This window comes from Fulmarus glacialis, unplaced genomic scaffold (genome assembly GCF_000690835.1).
Source record: "Fulmarus glacialis isolate BGI_N327 unplaced genomic scaffold, ASM69083v1 scaffold8886, whole genome shotgun sequence".
NCBI lineage: Eukaryota > Metazoa > Chordata > Aves > Procellariiformes > Procellariidae > Fulmarus > Fulmarus glacialis.
Window position 1 is genome coordinate 37,656 of NW_009217486.1, and position 21,109 is coordinate 58,764.

A 21,109-nucleotide genomic window follows, 5' to 3' on the forward strand; every position below is an offset into this window, starting at 1 on the left:
GTGGGTAAATTACATTCATGGATAATGAGAAAGAGACTGTAATCACACACCTCAGAGAACTCTTAACTATCTTACTTAGGTTTTGGAGGCAGTACAAATTACATAGGAGTGCTGAATTAGCCAGTAGAATTGCACTGTGTTTAAATACTTGGACAAATCTTCAACTGGTTGAGCTCCACTGACTTCAAATAAGCCGTGTAAATCTGTACCAGCCGAAGATATAGTCTTAGAAATCATATTCTTGTGTTTACAGACGAAGAGCTGGACCTCAAAATATTTCAGTTCTTTATAAGATCTCAGACTTGCTGAGTGACCTTACGCAAGTCGCTATGCCTTCAAGCTTTTTTTCTCTAAACAGATGATAAGAAAAATTTAAGGCTCCTCCTCCGGGGTATTGCAATGTATGCTGAAATGAGGACAATGAGAGCCATATGGATGGCTATTAAGAATAATTATTGGTAAGTGCCACTCAGGCTAACAACTGGCTTAGTGAGCCACGATGGAGGTGTTGGCCATTGAACATTTTTCTCCCTCTATCTCCCCTCATCTGCTCATGCTTGACATTGGGCAGGAAAGTTAGTAAGGAGGTTTCTTCAATTCTATGTTCTTGTTGTTTAACTTTGAAATAATAATTAGCTGTTAAAGAAGCAACATTATATCCTTTTTGCAATAAACTGTATCAATATAACTTCAATACAAACATATCCTATATTCAACCAATTAAAGATACATTTCAGAATATTTAAATGTTGAAGTCAAGTATAACCATGAAAAGGAAAACTATGACAGTATTAGTTAGGAGGCTGGAAAATATAAAACTAACAACTACCTTTTGGGTATGTGAAATATGTTGGGACTGATAAAAGACCCTCTTTAAGTGACAATAAATACTCATTGCACAGAATGGTTAGTTGTATGATTGCATATCATTTTTCAGGTCTAATTCGCCTGCAAGAGCTCATCAAAGCCCCTTCTAGATACAACATTAAAATCAAAATCCGCCAACTGCCCTCTGGGAATAAAGATGCCAGACCTTTACTGAAGGAGATGAAGAAGGGCAAGGAGTTCTACGTGATATTTGATTGCTCACATGAAACGGCAGCAGAAATCCTTAAGCAGGTAAGGGGAGGAGTGTGAAAAAGCATGACATTCATTTTGTATCCTGAAAGTTGTCAGCCTCTCTGGTTTTCATTTTCTGGGAAACACTAAAGCTGAATACATTTACCAATTAGGCCATAGGCTTGTTAATACCAGGGACAGAAGTTGTTACAGAATGTGCAGCAGCATCTGAGCACTCCACAAGACTTCAGGGCTTCACAGAGCCATAAGGACCAGCAGCAGTATTGATGTCTGAAGAGAAGCCCATAGATATTCCGCAGAAGGAAATATGCATTTCTTTTTAATACTTCAGGTTCTGCTTGACTAGGAAGATTGTTGCATTTATTTTAGCTTGCCCTGCTTTAATCAATAGAGTTTTTATGTCGTCCCCACAAAAAACAAAAGAGCCCATTTTGGAGTGCTTAGGGAGCAGCTCTCATTGAGCTATTGCCTCCACAGAGGATGCACATCAGGCTCAGCGCTGACTACAGTAACAGCAGGGCATTAATCCACTGCAGACAAGAGCGTAACTCTGCATTCACATCCCTATAACAAAGCAAGATTTGGTCTGCTGGCACTACCTCATTACATGTTAAACTCTGGTACAGCAAGTGTCAGAAGAAAAATGTATACTTTAAAACAGGAAGAGAGGCTATTGTGCAAGGGTTGACATAGCCCTGACCTAAGCGTGAGAGTTGGACAGCCACACAAGGCAAGGACGAACACCACAAAGCCTGATGTTAATGGGCTGGGATGTTACCAGGGGCACACAGAGAGTGGTGTAAATTAGAATTTACTGTTGTCACTTGCTACATATTTCTAGACTGTCTAAAGCACTGGCTTCTGCAATTCATTGACCTATAGACCATAATTCCAAGCAAGTAATACATTGTGAATGTCATTTCACTTTTTGCTGCAATGGTAGGTATAAGGGGTTGTTGTTTTTACTCTCAGTCAGTTTGATGGGAAACACTGATCCCAGAAGATCACCAGAGAGGTTCCACTGATCTAAATGCACAGATATGGGCTGTCCCATAAAGGTTGAAACCTATGCTTCCATCCCAGAATGTTTTGCTGAAGTATTGAAGTTATGCAGAGTACCATTCTCTATCAAAGTAAGTAAGACAGCTTACTGGTTGCATTAGTCTGCAGGGTCTGAAACCATCCTCTCCAGACTGGAGGATCTTGGTCCTGTGAATACAGACTTGCAGGATGGTGTCCTAAATCAGATGCGCTGAGACCAGCACACAAGGTCCCATGAGCTGGTAGAGTTAAATTTACTGCTGTCAGGAAAGTTGGCCTGTACTAAATTTTAGGATTTTCTCAGTGCAAGTCATATATTTAAGCTACAGCAGGGCCAGATGCAGGCACGATGTGGGGAATGTGAGGGAAGAGCAAGGGGAGGGTGCGTGATCACACAGCTGCTCTCTCACGTGATGAGGAGTGCACTGTAGCTAGCAGCATTAGTTGGGAAGGGGGGCGGACAGGAGAGCTGCTGTCCCCTCACTCTGCTCCCTGTAGGGCTGTCCAAAAGCATTAAAACCTGACAACAGGAACAAGCTGCTCCAAAATGAGATTTGTGGGGGAAGAGTTAAACTGACAACACATATTTTCAAGGATGTGCAAGAAGAAAGTACAAATGTCTGGCACACTGCAGGAGGCACAAAGCTTCAAATATACCAGGCTGAGTATGAAAAAAAAGAAAAATAACCTTAGTGTCAAAAGAAGAAGAGGAAGTGCTAAAAGATGCACTAAGACAGGGCAAAGTGGCAGAACAGTTTGTGTGGGAAATGGATCAGGGAGACAACTGACAGGCTGCAGATACAGATAACACTCTCCAATGCCTTAAGAACTCAGGGAAGGATGGTGAATGGCAGTGTGGGAGAAAACAGGAAAATGAGAGAAGTACACCCATGGGTCAGAGCTGAGGGAAAGGAAGCAACATAAATATAGGCTAGAAAGAAAGGGAAAATGTCTTTTGTATGAGAGAGTTCTGTGGCTGAATCTAGATGCTGGCAGCAGTAACTCAGGTGTTGAAGCTCCTCACTGTCAAAGGCAGCTGTGAAATGTGGAGGGCCCTGAATTCATGTGGGACTCACCTGATTGTAGATTAGCTACATGAAGTACCATGGGTTACATTCTCATCACTGCATACACAAACCCCTACATAATTTTACGCTGAATGAAAACAAGATATTAAAGAGAATACTATAGAAATTATTTTAAGAAAACTCTGCAATATTAGTAGAGAATTTTTTTTACTTTGTAAACGATCCAATCAATATTACAAGAAAAATACATATCATTGTTAAGTTATATTAAGATTTCTAATATGAGTAGGAATCAGAGCCAGCAGTCACCTAAATCTGTCCCCAAAGCAACAATTTCTTGTCTGCTGTATTTACAATAATGTAGTAGACATTTAGTAGCCCATGCAGGAGAAAACAAATAAAGGAAGTGGAGATTTGTAGCGGGTTGGGTTGCGGAGGTATTTTACAGATTAAAAATGCAACAGGGACATACCCACCATTGCTTATGCTCGGTTCTTGTGTCCTGTTCACCCTCTGAGCCTGCACAGGTTTCCCCCCAAAAGTTTTGCACAAGGGTCTGCATGTACCCCCCTCCAAGCCCAAAGGTGCCCTCTCTGCACCAGGATCCGCTCCATCTCCTGTGGACAATCCCCCAAGACAGGCGGGCAGCGTCCCTTACCTCCTTCAAGCCTCGCCAATGCTGGGAAAGAGGCAAAAGGCCACCTCTCACCTGCTTCGGCCACGTTTCCCTGCGGGGGGGCAGCGAGGCATACCGCCAGCAGTATTTCTGCTGCCAGCCTGCCTCCCAGCTGAAGGCACAGGCAGGGCAGAAAAGCTGCTGCCCTTCTTCCAGCGGTGCCCGTGCCACCGGGGTTGGCAGCAGCAGCAATGGCTCTGCAAGCAGGGGCCGCTCCCGCCAGCGCTCAGGGGGCACCAGCTGTGGCACGGCTTGTTTCCCAGGAAGGGAGGGCAAGGGATGCCCAAAAGCTTTTTCTGGGAGCGAAAGGATTAGCACATCAGAATTACACCCTGAAAGTGTCAGCATACGGAGCTGTGTTTGGGAGTGTGGAGCTACCTGACCCAGCCGCATTACCAGGCTGTGGGACCAGGGGAGGCGACCTCTTCACTTGCCTTCTTCAAACTTTTGTTTACAAAACAGTACAAAAGACAGATTTCTTCTCTCAAACAAGACTATCTTTTGCTTATTTATAGCTTCAACTAAAATACCATTGAGCCACACTTCTTCCTTGTGCACAACAAGAACAGGCAAATCAATAACCTAATTTAAACAAAATACAAAGCCTGCACTCAGCTGGATAATCTATTCCCTAAACTCACACATTTCCCCTTCTCTCTGACGTGCTGCAGGCTTTTACAGTCCCCGACCAGCTTAATGAGGCTGGCCCTCTCCTCACCCAGATCTGGAAGGAGCAAGAGGAAATTGTGATTATTAATTGCTGCCTTTTCCAAAAGTCACTTTGAATTTTCTCTCCATATTCCCCCATGAGGGTTGGTAACCTCATGCGCCTGGCACACGGAGGCTAAGGGAGTTTCCCAGCTCTGTTGCCTGTACCAGGTAACCACCCAAACCGGCAGCTCTCCTGCCCAAAGTGACCCACTCCACAGGGATCAGAGTACTCCAAAATTACTTGAACCAGGAGGTTATACCAGCAGGGTTTTCAAACAAGACATACCATACCAGCAGAGCTGATGGAAAAAGTTGCAGCTGGTCTGTCACTCCCATAGTCGACTTGAAAATCTTGGCTGCTGGAGCTTTAAGCTCATGAAGACTGAACAAATCATCTGACAAGGAGCGAGATCTAGTAGAGAATTATATGCCAAAAGCAGGAGCCAAGTGCAGCTGTGGCTTCTTAGGGTAAAATTGTGATCTCCAAAGTCCCGCTTAGGGTCTGCTTAAGCTCTGTAGGAACCTCCCTGTTTGACTTCAGCATTGCCTGTCCTGCTCTGCTCTGAAGATGCCTAGCATCTCTCTCCTTTCCAAGCCTAAAAATAGATATCCCTGAAAGACTGTGAGATAATAAGGCACCCTCCAAACTTGCCAAAGACCAGCAGGACTGAGTCCCTTACACAAGGAAGTTGGAAACACTTTCTAAGGAAAAATCTGGTGGTTACCACATTGACCTGAAATATTTTGTGGACAGAGATTTGTCTGGACTAGGTAAGCAATCCCACAAGTCAGTTAAATCTAGTTATTGCAAATTGCAATCTGATTTATGCATGAATCTTCCAATATATCCTGCACACACTAGATTTAGTCTGATACTGCCTTTTTGTATGAGGAACTTAGTTAAAGAGGTTAAGTTGTTATGGTTAACTTTCCATTTATTCTTCTAACACACCGATAGTTGACATAGATTTTACTGCTAGCCAAGCTTGTCTCTCACAAATTATGTTGTTACTAGCCTTAAATAATCTATTTCTTCCTCCATACCTCTAAAATAAATTCTATTAAATGTACTGTATAATTAATCAGGTTTAGGACACTCACAGAGCATTTTATAGAGACTTCTGTGTTCACTTTCTCTATGTGACAGACAAAGAGCAAAATAATTAATTCAGTTCCTACAGAAGTGTGAAAACTAAGTGTCACCATAGTATACATTCCAGGTACACTAATAAATGTGAGAGTATAAAACTTCAGTTCCTGAGTATGCTTCTTCTAGTAACTTGACAGGTAGGCTGAAGCCCATTCTCTGCTAAAAAAAGGCAGGATTAGCTCTGTTCTCACTGCCACTGGCGAAATACCAGCAGCAGATCCCCCAAGATGCCCCCAAGCCCCAGGGTGAGAAGCAGAGGCATAATCACCTCACTGATTCTTCTCTCATTGATTTTATAAAGGAGTTCTTGATGGGGGGACATCCTCTTCTGGCCACCTGGTTACTGCTGAATGGCATCAGATGGTGAGAGTGCTGGTCCCTAGGGCATGCACGGGTTAAGATATCAGTAAAGACCATGGGCACAGAAATGGTGTGGCAGGGGTAATTCATCCTGAAATTTGGCAGTGTGCTTCAGTTCCCAAATCTAAATATGGGTCTCTATAGAAGTAAATGTGGCCATTGACTTGGAAGCTTTATTCTGAGATTCAAAGATACAGCAGCATGGGCTATAAATCAGTCTTTTGGGATCCTTGTTGTGTAACATCATAGCTGCACTATGCTGAGACCTCTACTTCTCTGTTCTTGTTAGCTGTGCCATCTAGATGAAAGCTAAACTAGTTACATAAAGTCAGTGCAGTGCCATCCATGCTACATCTTGCATAGGTAGTTGTTCTTTGCTTCCCTGGAAGATTCACCATTTGGTGCAAATGCAAGTAGCCTTTCAAACTGAAAGAGTGCGTTCAGTCTTGGTACTGTGAGGTGATGTCCATGCTGGAGTTTGAAAGGTAATGCCCTAGCTCCTGCGATCTCTTCAGGAAGCAGAAGGAGCCAACTACAGTTGACTGGGACTTTGGGCCAACACATTTGTCCTGCCCTATTGCTGTGGCCCTTGCTTCCAGCTGGACTCCAACATTAGTGAAGCATTTACAGAATATATCTTGTTTCTTGACATGGCTCATGTCCATGTTGGAGGAACTCTATACCACTCCAGCTGGAACGCTGCTGTGACTGAGAGGGATGCAGATTTCCAGTGAGTTAAGTCATGTCCAAGTAAAGCTGTCTACATAGAGTCCAGGGAAGCACTGTAAGCACAATATAAACCTTTTATATTGAACACTTGAGAGGCAAGGAGGCAGAGGGGCTTTTATTCATTATGGTGTATCTTGCTGATCTTAGAAAACAGTGGTGGTACTAATTAATTGGATAATGAAATGCATTCATTTAGTGGTCATGAAATTAAATAATAGCATGAGTGAGGAAAATGCAAAGTGAAAGCACGCAAAGTATTTGATGCAATTCCCACTAATATGCTTCGCCGTAATCCTGGTTTCATCCCGCCTTGAAGGAAAATTGACACTAGCTCTAAATGAGGCGGTGATTTTTTTACAAGATGAACAAATGCAGGTTGGAGCTGGGGTATGATGCAAGCCAGGAACAGGGCACCCAAAGAGATTTACAGACATACGAGAGAATATTTTTATACAGTTTCTGTCAGCTTGCCATATATGATTTGACCACTGATACTTTTTCAGATTCACATTGCAGTTCATGACCCACAGCTAAAAGTACAGGTCTGTGAAAGACAAGGCTCAAACCTCTGATCTGAAATGGATAATTAGAGATGGAAGTCTCTTTATCTTATTTGCCAAGATAATCCATAATCCAACCATATCTGAGTTTGGCTGAAGAACAGATTTTATACAGGGTAGAATGGGTAGAAGATCTACAAGGAGAAATGAGAATATTTTAGCCTGGTTTCACTAGATTACATTCATCTAAGTTCCACAGTAAGTAAAAGGCGTTATTATTTAAATAGGACATTTATATCAGATGCATAATTATTTAAATAATTACATGCAAAGTTATTTAAATAGGAATGTGTAATGAAATCTCATTCTAGTTTCTAATGGGCAGCTACATAAACCAATCTTGTTGCCTTCCCTTCTCTCTTCCGGGCTGCTGTGCTCATTTTCTCTAGTGGGGAGGACACTTGCTCTGTGGGAAGAGCCTGTGCAGCTGCTTTGCAAGGTACTTCAGAGGTGTCCCAACCCAAAAGGGTCTTTGCTCTTAACACGCTTTTATTATTGTCTTGCTCCTGGTAGTTCCTAGAAGCTGCTTTCCCTGTATCTGCTGTGTTGCAAACACACAGCAGAAGATGAGTCCTTGCAACTCTCCCGTTTATACTAATAGGAGCATCCAAGTCATTAAGTCTTGGGAGTCATTAATGCTTTGGGGTCTCCAGCGTGATACTCAGCATTCCTCTTGCTTTTGCTTTAACTTGTCTTCATCTCCTGTTTTCCTAATGCCATCCATCAGAGTGGGCATTTGGTACTGTCATTAAATCGTCATTCACTGGGAATTTTACTTAGTGACCATGTTACCCTAAAACATAAATAAGTTATTACTACAAAGTCTTTACGATCCATCAGTAAAAAGCACCCTATTTAGGTCAATCTACAGGTCTAACTCACATGTCACAGTGATGTCTAAGTGCTATATAACTGTTAACTAATAATCATCCTTCCTGGCTTTTAGAGGGGAGGACAACCAGTTAAGGTTGTTCTTGTGACCAACGAAGTGAGAGGGCAGACCTCAGTGGCAGATCAGGGCCCAGCCTGGGACAGATCCAGCATCAATTCTTATTCTTTAACCAGACCAGGACATTATTAACGTGTGCGTGCCACTTACAAGATCCCTTCCAGCTGTCTGTATCTTCATATCTTAATTGAGTCATCGTTAATATAGAAAATGCAAAAGCGACATGTTGATTAAGCTTTCCTGGGCTGCTGCAATACTTTCTTTGGAAGAATTTTAGTGAGAATCTCTCATGGAGCCCTTCGGTGCAGGGTCCTTGGCAAATCCATGGCACCCTTCCAGCAATTGCCATTGTGAACCTGTGTCTTGGTTGTGGCAGATAACATTGCTGGCTGAACCTTGTTTTTACATGCAATTGCCTGTGGTTTTCAGGGGTTTTGGTCCCATTTTTTTTTCAAAGAGAATCCTCTAGACTTTTGAAATCATTATTATTCACAAGTATGTGTGTGTCCTGCCAGCTCTGTTTATAGTGCATTACTTGGGAATCAATATTCTCATAAAAAGTTTTAATCAAAAATGTGTTCAGGAGGCAAACACTCCTCTCAGGCTACTACCCTTGGATTTGTGAGGAAAGCAATATCTGGGCTACCTTGGATTAACTAGCTGGTTACCCAGTAGCAGTGTAGCTGCAGCAGCACAAGCTAGGTAATGCTTCCCAAACATCCAGGCTACACACTTGGTAATCACTCTAGTTAATGTATCTGTCTAGTTAATGTAAAGTTGTATTTTAAAGCATTATATGGCTTAGCATTGTCCTGGTACTCCATTGTCTTAATATTTCTACACAGGCAGATTGCAGTTCGTATCTTCTGATGACAGAAGTGCAATGACTTGATGCCAGTTCTTCTATCTCAACCTAGAATTAAAACTGTAATGAATCAATAATTTAAATCTGGGTATTTTTATCCCTCTATTTACACTTGCTAGTATGAACTTGCTTTCATACTAATGTAACACCATGGACTAACTGCAAAATTCCTGTAGAGGACCAAATTTAGGCATACAGAGGATTACCTGGGCTCAAACCACTTTTGTATAACCTAGCAGCTGGTCTGTGCCCCATATGAAGCAACTGGGTTATTTCAATACAGTTTCAGCTCAAAAGAGACCTGCATCATAAAAATCCTGACTGGCACCTCCTTCCCATAGCAGGGACCTTAGACGCAGAAATCCAAAGGCTCCAGGGAGCAGAACTGAGCCCAGCCAGGTCAGCTGGGAAACACAGCACGTTTCCATTGGTGCTACCATATATAATTTTCTGTGTAAAAATAGGGAAGGACCATCAATCTCCAGGATTGCTAGATTGCTCATTTCTACAGGTAATAAAATAACTCTAAGAAATGGAATAGAAGAGGATTGTTAAAATAAGAAATAAAAAAGGCAATTTTGACATGTAAATTCAGTGGAGCATTTCAATAAAATATTTGCCTTCTGGCTTGATTTTTAATAGCTGGAAATGGATTGGTTGTTTGTGATTAACACTGAGCTGTTTTTATTATCTACTGCAGCTTAGAAAGTTTAGGTTCTTTCCTTTTTTTATGTGAGGAATTGCCATACACAATCACATAACTGATTTTCAGAGGCTTTTGCCATGAAAGAGAATTTTGGCAAGCCAAATCACACTATTCTCCCCTGTCTTTCAAACAGCTATTCAGGCACTGCTAAAAGTGTCCTAAAATACTATTAATAGCAGATGCGTACGTTACTGTGATCAAGACTGAATAACATTTAACCTTTGTCTGCGTTACTGTCATGATAATGAATTCTTCAGTAGTTTCCTAGCTCATAATTCCTCCCCCTTTTCACACGATCCCAGAGAGGGCAAAATGCTTGCATCATGGTAATAGTGTGTGTGGAGGCAGCAACAAACGTAGGTGAGGCTGGGCTGAAACTGTAGCGCATCCTGTTATGCACCATCAGGGATGTTTTAGGTAAGCATTGCCAATGAGTTTTGGAGAGGGGCTGAGGGAGCAAAACACATCGCTCTCGAAGTTTCCTGCAAGGTGGGGGCTGGGAAGAAATTCATCCTCTTCCGCCCGAGGTGGCCAATCAGTATGCCTTTAAATGCCATCCTTACCTTGCAGACCTTCAAAAGGTCTGACTCTGGAAAATGAAACCAGACCAGAAATCCTTTCATACCGGTTGTTTTGACAACCTCCTGGGGACCTGCATTCCCCAGGTGGAACAAAAGGCATTTATAGAAGCTTTTTTCTTTTTGTTTTTCTGGTTTACTTCAGTGAGCACTCACCGAGTGTCTTGTTCTCACATGGTAATGCAGAATTTAAAAAAAACGCACCTAAGCATGTCTGCCAGTAAATTCCTTTGTAGCACTTCTAAACTGCAGACTAAAGAATTTCACTTTTAAAAAATCAGCTCCTCGTTATCGCTAGTCATTTTTCTTCCCCTAGAAGTTTTGCAATCTTTAATCTCTTTCCTGAGCAGAGGTGATAAAAACATAATTTAAATACAATATGATATTTTTTGCTCCTGAAGAAAAATGTAGGTTTTATTGTAATCAAGTTTTCATAACCTGTAACGTATTGTTCCAGATTAACCCGTGCTTTTCAAAAGACAGTGCAGTACACTGAAAGCATCCAGTGTAAAGTACATTCACTTTTCAACCTCTTTCAACAGATTCTCTCCATGGGAATGATGACTGAATACTACCACTACTTTTTTACAACACTGGTAAGAAATGCTAAAGATTTGGGGGTGAATTTTCTCTGTTGCAGAAAAGACAACTAAAAATTTACACTTTTTCTGGGAGATCTTTGTTTCCATTGTTCAAGGAAACCCCTGGAGAATGAGTGCTAACACTCCTTAGTAATATCAGGAGTCACAATTCTGTAAGGAAGCTGTTTTGCAGTATCTGTGGGGCTGGCTAACACTTTAAGACAATGAAAATTAATTACACTATTGTGTTTAAGGAGGAGCCATCAGTAAAGGTGGATCAGAATAAAACAAAATAATGAATTAATGGCTTTGCAGTGGAGCTGAGGGCAAGCATCACGGGTGGTGTGGTTCATCGCTAAAATGTTTAATTTAGTTATAAAAACACAAAATCATGTATGTATAAAATCACTTGGGAAATCTTATAGTAAAAGAAAACCCCTAAATTTTCTTTTATGGTACAAATCTATAAATACTTATTTCAGCACATTTCTCCTGTATTTTGACTTATATGCTATATATAAATACAACTCAGTACATGCTTAAGGTCTGTTTGCATTGTAGACTAGAAAGACAACAAAGAACTCATATTGCTAGAACAATCCTAAAGGGCTGGACTATATCTGCTCATGTGCATCAGCTTATTCTTTATTTCCTTTCCATATAAAATTTTATGTGGAAGTGAAAAATCATTTTGAATCCAATAGTCGATTCATTAGTCAGAAAATACTATCTAGCTGTTTGGAACTTGAAGTAGTGGCTTGAAATAATAGCTTGAAATAGTTCTCTTTGAGCCCATTTTAATGTGAAGGAAAATGTGAAAATTTAGGGTTTACTATGGAACTTACAGTTTTATACGATAGCGGTGAATCTAACATAAAATGGTAACCACCATCAACAATATGCATGAGATTGAATAGAGCAGTAAGCAGTGCTGGTGGTGTCTTAGTGTTGTGGTATTGTAAATGTTGACGTTTTGATGGTTACTGTGGTATTAAACCATGACCAACACATTTGTCATTTTCCTGGCCTGCCGAGATCAGCAAAAAGTTGTTTTGAAAAACAGCCTTCAGGCTTTGAAAAGCAGTTATCATATTTCCACTGCCTGATAAATACAGCTGTGGAGTGTGCCACACAATTATATCACTTAGAATATCCATTATTTTTCTGCCCTGTAAACGCCGAGCACTGAAGTGCATGGACTTACTGCGCACTGGCCTGACACGTCCATTAGACATACTGGCAGCAAGTCACCTGAAGGAGACAAGGCAGGAGAAAAATGGGATTCATAAGTAGTAAAAGAGTATCGCTCTCAACATCTCTTGGAATTTTCCTTCCCCAAGTTGAGAAATAAGCTTGACATCAGCTGGCTAATTCCTCATGGTGGTTTGTCAGAGCTGCAACACTGTTAGAGGACCGCTATAAATTAAAATTAGATACTGCTCTGCAGGTTGGTTGCAAAATAGCGTTGCTGTGGGGAACTGATTTTTACATTCCAACAAAGCAGATATGTGGTTTGTCATAAATTTCACACAGCTTTGGTTTATTCAGATTTGTAGCTGAAGCGGTCATGGCAAGGCTTTGAGGGCAAGCAGAGTGTTCACAGGGAAAAAAAAAACAGCACTTGAGCTTTGGATTGAAAATCAAACACAATTTTGGTCTAATTGTACCTTCCTTAAAAAACCCTTATTTTGCGTTAAAAATACTACATCTGGTTTTGTTTGTTTTCTTAACGGTGATTTAGGATCTATTTGCATTAGACCTGGAACCCTACAGATACAGCGGAGTAAATATGACAGGGTTTCGCCTGCTCAACATCGAGAACCCACAAGTTTCATCGGTCATTGAGAAATGGTCAATGGAGCGTCTACAGGCGCCACCAAAACCAGAGACTGGCCTGCTCGATGGCATGATGACGGTAAGCGAACAACCACAGTGACGCAGGGCCGTCTACAGGGCGCTTCGCAATCCTGTTCTAGCCGATGTGAAGCGATCCCATTACCGCTTTATTTCGCAATGCAAATGCTGAAGCAGCATCCCCAAAACAGACAGGTAAAACCTGCTTCTACCCAAAAGTGCATTTGCCCTGTGAACCAATGTCGTACTCCTCTGTGTGACAAACCATTGCCAGACAGCTCTAGAGATGAGTGACAGTTCTCCATCACGGTGCCGACCAGCTAACACCATTGATCTTATTGTTGTCAGATGTGTATACTGCTGCCTCATTTCTCTAATGATGTTCTAGATGGAGTGAAGAACGTAACAGGAGATAAAAACTTTCAGAGCAGGTATACGATTTATAACCTGCAGGGAAAGATATTGTACATCTGGACAGGTAATAGCATTTTTAAATTGGAAAAGTGCCCTTTCTCTTCATTTCCATCATCTACAGCAACTCTGGCTTTTAAGATACAATTTAAAGATAAATGAAAGGTATCATCAAGCCAGGAAATTAGGATTTCCTCCCAGTCATTCCCCCAAGAAATAAAGGAAAGAATAGGAACAATTACACGAACAGCGTGACTCCACTCAGTTTTGCGGGGTGAAGGGTTACCACCTTTTTGCAATATAAGATAATATATCATATGTACTGAGTAGAGTTTGAAGTGATATGAAATAGACTTTATTGCAGATGATTGCAGGGAAAACTTTGAAACATCCTGACATCCTGAAGAGAAATGCGTTATGCTATCTCTAGCGTTTCAAAAAAACGTTGCTTGTTTGGGCAGTGCCATCGTGCTCACTCATACGCAAAGCAGGGGAGAAAGCTGTCCCTGGGAACTTCTGATGTGAATACACCAGACCTGCAAGGGTAGCTATTCACACGTAGCTATGCCCCTGCATTCCCCCAACTGTAAAACTACGAAAAACAAAGTTCTTACTAGACTCTTACGCTCTCCTCTGTGTCCCTGACTCTTATCCTCTCCTTTGCATCTCTATAATCTCTTAGTGTCCTTGATGCTTTGAAACAGCATGAGCACCAAGGAAAGCATCTTCCTAGTTGGCTGTGATCATTTAAATATTCATAGCAAGTTCTGCTGATTCGGTTTGATGGACAACTGCAATACTGCTGTATTTCATTAGACAATAAGGTTATGACAAGCTGCGCAGTATGAGAAGATCAGGATTACACGTCCTATTGTTAACTCAGGATTTCTCCCTTCTGGTTCATGCTATATTTTTTGCCCTGATGTCAGCTTGTGGGAAGTCAGCAGAGCACGACCAAGATGGTTTTGAGTTCATGCCCCACTTTATGCCCAAACTGCATGCAGAAGCATAGTTGTTCTAATGAGATCTTTGGGGTTTTTTGCAATAATTTAAATAGAATATGAAAATCAGAAAAACAAGTTCCAGGACTATCTCTTAGTCCCTTTCTTCTTATGCACAAGTACAGACATCAATATAAGGCAGTTTGCTTCAGAAAATGAGGTGACCTTTTGTTCCTCCATGCAACCCCAAGCCCTAAACCAGAACAACAGTGAGGGGAGAAATAAAAGGCTAAGGGAGGTAATATAACCTCCCAGTTGCTGCACAGCAGGATGGATGAGTAACAAGTTACACAAGCACGAGATTCAAACAGCCAAGTCTGGCAATGCTGCCAACGTGCAAACACTGCGGGATGCACCATGTTATCAAGTAAAAGCATCGGTGGTCCAGATAGGAGTGCAATGTGAGGTGCACGGAAGCATTTTCACCAAGTATCTCCAGAGTCTCTAGACCTGGGACACAGGCAGACTGGGACTGCAGTGAACAAGTAAAATCCAATCCTGAATGGACACGTCCCCGGTCTTAATGTAAAAATCAATCTGAAGTCCATTGACATTGATGGGAATCTTTCCATTGATTTTGAGGGATTTTGGATCAGGCCTTTAGTCTCCATGTCTGCTAGGAACAACTATCTGTTTTAAGACACTTGACACTGAGAACAGCTGTTATTGTCTCCTCCTGCTTGCCTCACTATTTATAATGTTTTCAATTTGCTCTGATTGTGGGAGCATTGTTTTGGGCAGATCCTGACTAGCGTATCAAAAGCGATTCCTCATCTGCAGTATATTAAGATTAGTTGATAAATTCAGATCACATTTGATTGCCAGCAAAAACCTCCAATGCTGATAAGACCGATGCTGTTGTAATTTACTTAGGTAAATGAAACAGGCAAGGAGTCAAATCTATTAATTTCCCAAAGGAATTGCATGGGAAAGGCATAAAAAATGGATTAGCTTTGCAGTTCATATAAATGAGTCCAGTTTCTCATCTGCAGAGTTAGTACTTTTTTTTTAAGGCCCCTGCTTAATTATTCAGTAGCTTTACAAGAAAAGTAATCACTTCATTTTTACAGCATCCCTGTTCATTAAGCAAAACATGGCCATTCCCACCTCACACATGAGAGCACTGAAGCACAATGCAGGTGAAGGTGAGATTTTTCTAAAACTTCCTAGTGATAAAGGGTGACCGGGTGTGCGCGATATCAGTTTGAGGCTTACTGGGCATGCTTTTAAACCAATAAACCCATTCTCAAAAGAAACACAGATGCACAAATAGTAATTTTAGTAATATTTAAATATCTAAGGGCTATCTGCTCTGTCTTAGACAAGTAGAAGTTAGATGTATAAGTCCAACTTAATCACCTAAAAACACACCTCAAAAGGACAGTTCACCTCTCTCTAAGACAGCATGGGAGGTGTGGCAGGGGAACAGCCCTAGACAAATCTCGGTGGGGCCATTTCATACATTTGTGCCAAAAGCCAAGATCCTTGAGGGCAGTAGACACTTAGAGACAGTAGATACCTGTCCGGTGGGATACCTACCATGTGCTCGGTGGGATTGATTTCCCTAGAAAGCAGGGCCTGCCTACCCCGTGGGGAAGAAAGCAATCCCACAAGTGTCATGAGAAGAGCGGGGATGGGGAGCTAGTACGGGCCCCAGGCGGGCAGCCCTCCCACACGCCCCCATGCCATGCCACCATGACACACCATGACTGCAGGTTGGGCAGAGACTGGCTTGAGCACCCGCATGGTCCTTTCGAATGACACACCTGGAGGTGCTGAGAGTCTTTGGCAAATAGGAAACTATAGAAGACTGAGTACTGCAAAGTGCTTGGCCCTAAGACACGCCTGGAGAATGGGACCTGGGCTGCTGTATCACCTGAGGCTTCGTAAAACTCCTCTCCATGCCACAGATTCCTGCGCTGGACGCACCGACCTCTCTCTTCCTGCAGCTACCCAATGTAGTTTTCTTCCCAACGCTCACCTGAAAATACTCTGAAATTAATATAAGCTGCAAAAAAATGGATTTTGTTACACCTCAGATTTTCATGGAGAGTCCAGTAGTGGCCTTTTCCATAACAGCAGCCCAGGGAAATGGTTCTCAGTAGAGAAGAGCAGGGACCGGGCACAAAGATGTACATTAAATAAAGCCTTTCTGTTTCTCCATGCAGACTGAAGCAGCTCTGATGTACGATGCTGTTTACATGGTAGCAGTGGCCTCCCAGCGTGCCTCCCAAATGACTGTCAGCTCCCTGCAGTGCCACAGACACAAGCCGTGGCGTTTTGGACCCAGATTTATGAATCTGATAAAAGAGGCAAGTGTAGACCATCTGCTTATGGTCAGCATAATCCTTCCTTTCTTTACCGCACTGGCTTGTGTTGTTGCTCCCTGCTCTTTGTCACATGCTATGCTCTGGTTTCTGGCATTCGGATATCCAATTCTTCCTCACCTTCCTAGCAGAGAAACATTGATTTACAGACACAAGGCTGTGGCTTGCATTCTGGTGGAGACTTTATCTGGTCTTTCAAAAAAAGAAACTGCTACACCCTAGGTGTAATAAAATCTCAGACTAACACACCATAAGACTTCCCAGATTTTTGCTCGGTTAATGTTTATTATGGATGTTTCTAATTTCTAAAAATATGAGATAACTAATGACAGCCTTCTAGAAACTGAAAGAAAAGTGAGTCTGTAGCTCTGTCTTTGTTTCACCACTTAATTCCAATTGTTTTGCAGATTGTTTGATCAGTAATCAATATCCAGAAAATATTGCAGCCAGTATTTCTAAAGAAGTAAATTGCTTCATGAAGTCATGCACTATCTCATAAGAATCCATCACTGAGCTAGCTTGATCCCCAGATGCTCTAAAACCCACATGTTTTAGCTGAAATGCCTTCAGTCTTCCAAAAATTAACTTTTTATTATGAATTTCAAATGGAAACTTTTGCTTTAGGGAAGAGTGTAGAAATGAAAATTGGAAATTATGTAGAGTGTCCTATAAATACTTAATCTTTTCCCCTGGTTCTCGTCCATGGCAGTGCGATTGCTATCAAAGCCACATTCATTAGCACTTGTGTAGGTGGAACAGGACTTGTAGGCTGAGGTACCAGGTAAGTGGTGGCAGCACGTCAGGTCATACACCTGAATCCAGAAATATAGTAGGAGCAAACTGAAAGACAAGACATGTGGTGGTTACAGAACGTGTAGAAGAGCTGTCATCACCTTCTCCAAACCTTTCAAAGTAAATTTTTTAGAATTGCCATAGGCAATATATGACATGGTGATTCACCTACACAGAAAGCACTGAAAGTTACTGAAACAGTACTCTCCACACAGGGTGTTTTATGAATTTTAAGGTTTCCTTGTAAGCTTCTCTCTTCGAAAGTATAAAGAAAAGACAAGTGTTACCCCAGCACTTCGGGACCTGACTTAAGAATTAAGGAAGCTTTGAGACACTTTCCTCACTGCAGCACAATCATGGGAACACCCAGAGGAGTCAGGGAAGCAGCACTGGTAAAGATTATTTCTCTCACTCTGACATCAGCCATGCTGCATCCAGCTCCCCCGCTGGGGCGGAGGTGGGAAGACTGTAGCAAGGGACAGTAAAAGACAGGAGAAAATTGTCTCAGAAGCATCTGTAATAAAGATGAACTTCTACCTCCCTTCTATTTTGATCTAAGTGGGAACCTTTGCTCTTCTACTTCTCAACCTCAAACTAAATGAGGTAGCGTTGCTACTCATATGATTTCTGGTGCATTTCAAGAATAATTATAATGAAATTGAACGTTAGCAAAAGACTTTGTATCAGTGAATGCACCTGCATAATTCCACAATGGTGACCTACTTATTTTGGGTGATGCTAAGTATATACCATAAGGGTCCTGAATTCTAAGCCAGAACAAGTACTTTGACCAAGTATCTCAGCAGATCCAATTGAAAGCTTAAACAGTTATACAGTTCACATTTGTCACGTACAGCTAGCTTCTTTTGCATGGAGTGAGATATGTGAGCTAATTGCTGATCGTGTTGCAGATAGTGCCTTTCATGGTCAGTAAAACACTGATTTAAACACTCCAAGAGTCTTATCTTCCTGTTTCTGTTGTAGCCAAAAAAGGTGGTTGTTAAAAGTAGAGAATAAGATTTAATAAGACAGTATTACATTTCCCGTAAAGGCTATAACAGGTGTTGGAAACTAAATAGCAAATACATTTGGACCTCCCTAGTTCATGTTAGGATCTGGTTTGCTCAACAAGGGTAGATGAACTTTATAAATTAGGAAACAAGTGAATAGGTATGGAGAAAAAAAATGAAGCAGGCAGAATGGTAGTTTGGGTCTACATAAATACAATTTAATTTTACTATTTTGTGATATGGTACTGACAGTCTGTGAAGGCATTTTACAGACTGGTCTGAAGACAAATATTCTGTACTGCAGTCTAAATAAACAACTTTCAGACAAAGAGGTTGCCTGCAATGAGACCTGCAGGTGCTAGAGATTAGCAAGTACTTCAATGGCTCCATGGTGGGTTTTTGCACTTTATTTTAGTGGCGGTAAGAACTGCAGTCATCTCATTTGCTTTATGGGCCAATGCTATAAAATTCCAGGCTGATGGTAATAGAAAGGACCTCAGAACCTGCCTGGACATGAGCAGAGGTTAAGGTGGAAAGCCTCTGACTAGCAGCTCATAGGCTGCTTCTCTCTTCACTCGGCAGATGGCAAATTAACTTTTTTTAGCTTGTCACTGTCCTGTTGGGAAGTCAAGGTTCAGGTCATATCTGGTCCTCAGGTACACGCGAGTTAGCTTCTTCCTGAAAGCAACTGGAAAGTGGACATCCTAGGGCAAAATTTGGCCTTTTGATTCATGCTGATCTGAACACCTGTGCACTGGAGTTAGTTTCAGAATTTTCAGAGTACATGAAAACAAAAGATGGCTAGTTTAATGTGAGAATACGCCTCTCTCGACCTTAGGACTTCAGGTGAGTGTACCAGGTAACAGCAGTAGCAGATCCACCGCCTCTTTTTCTTAATGACCAAGACTTGAAGTGCTACCAGCAAGACTGTAGGAGAAAAGCACTAACAAAAATGTCTGAGGGTACAGAATAATCAATTACAGCAACAAAAAGAGTAATCTTCTATGCTCTAAAGATCTCATGAGCTAATGCTGCTGATTGTAGGAAACATTTGGAAATTTGCAGAGAAAAGCAAGCCTGATCAAAACCCCCCAGATCCTGAGGACGGCTTTTGAGGACAGAGAGGTCATCAGCTAGTTCCCGCGAAGGAGGATATTACATAAAATACACTGTCTGGGATCAAGACTCTTCTACAATAGCTCATTAAGATCTTTTTAATGAAAAGTAAATCCTTGTCAGAAGCTTTTGTCTCTCAATGTCCTAATGTCATTCATATCTAAATGATATTTTAATCTTTTAGCCCTTACGGAAGCATTTGCAGGGAGTACATCTTACCCGTGCCCAGAAAGAGAAAGGAGGTTGTTGTCTCTCTTCAGAGAGGGAATAGGGAGAGAAAGGATGATTCCACCTTTGCCTAAAAGTAAAATGCATGTCAGCGTGAAACAGGTGTTTATAACTGAATGATCACATTCCCTGGTCATGTCTCCTTTAAAGCATGAGATAAGCCCCAAAATAATGATTGTCTGTTATTCAATTATCATCTAAACCATTGTGAGCTCCCCTCACTCAAATCCAGTAACAATTAAAAGAACGACTGCATAGAGAAGTATTTCAGAAGATAGAGATGTAGACTTTATCTTGAGTGACTTTATTAAATCCCCTCAAACAGAATCACACACACAAATCTCAATGATTAAAAGAAATGTGAAGCATTTTCATCTACATTTCAGTTTATGTTGTGTTTTTGACAAGATACGTTTCAAGCACTTCTAGCTAGTAGAGACCAGGAGCGAGAGCAATCTATCTAGACTCTGCATCGAGTAACTGAATACAGCCTTCCTTTTGTGGCGTGACATTAAAAGCCCTCAAGAATCCTCTGAGCTGAACAAATTCTTTGCGTAGGTTAATGCGATGACCACAGAAAGCAACAAGATAAGTGGACTTGGTCATTCAGGCATTACCATGTCTGTAAAACTTTCAAGCCTCTGTCTCAATTATTACTTATTTGTAATAATTCTTCTGAGTGAAGATGTCCCAGTTAGACTGGAAAGCCAACCTCCTTCAAATGCCTTCAAGCTCAAGAAACTCTTTCGCTAGAATTTATAACGGGTTTTCCAGCTCTCTGCTAGCTGATTCTTGTTTCTACAAGTAGTAAGTGGTATGCCTCATAGAATGCCTCCAGCCTGCAACAAAGACAAGGATTAGTAAAATTAAGTCCCTGAAGAAGCCTGCTTAAATTCTCACATAATTTTTCATTGTTAAAGATTTAATATTAAAATTAAAAAGATTTAATTTAGCTTATTTTTATACAGGAAAAGTACTGTAAATGTTGAATACATTCTACAGTTTTTAAAGCACCTAGCACTGTGTGACTTTGGTCTGTGGGTGACACACTGTTTCAAGAGTAAAATTAATTAAAAAAAAAAGATGTATCCAGTCCTTCCCTATACAAGAGGACAGCAACTGGCTCAGCATCAAGAAATGAAATTATGCAACAAGGCAATCTTTATTATCTTAGGTTGTTATTTTGCCTGCTTTTCGAAATCATGATGATAATTCAGAGTGTGGCACTCTGTGTTCTCGTTACATTGGCTATAAATGTTTTTATTTCATGTTTCTTCTTTACAAGAAGAAAAGAAAAAAACCCCAAACCCTTATCCTATATACAGAAGAATGTAATTCCTGGAATATTTTCTTCCA

At 41.3% G+C, this 21,109-nt stretch overlaps 1 protein-coding gene across 1 annotated transcript in view; it reads left to right on the plus strand.

Annotated features, from left to right (window-relative positions):
- GRIK1 (glutamate receptor, ionotropic, kainate 1) overlaps positions 1-21,109 on the plus strand; it is an 83,443-nt gene that overhangs the window by 13,537 nt on the left and 48,797 nt on the right. The window contains exons 4-7 of the mRNA XM_009579691.1: positions 938-1,119; positions 10,976-11,029; positions 12,756-12,929; positions 16,449-16,592. Of these exons, the coding sequence (XP_009577986.1) occupies positions 938-1,119; positions 10,976-11,029; positions 12,756-12,929; positions 16,449-16,592 (554 nt within the window). The remainder of the gene's footprint in view (positions 1-937; positions 1,120-10,975; positions 11,030-12,755; positions 12,930-16,448; positions 16,593-21,109) is intronic.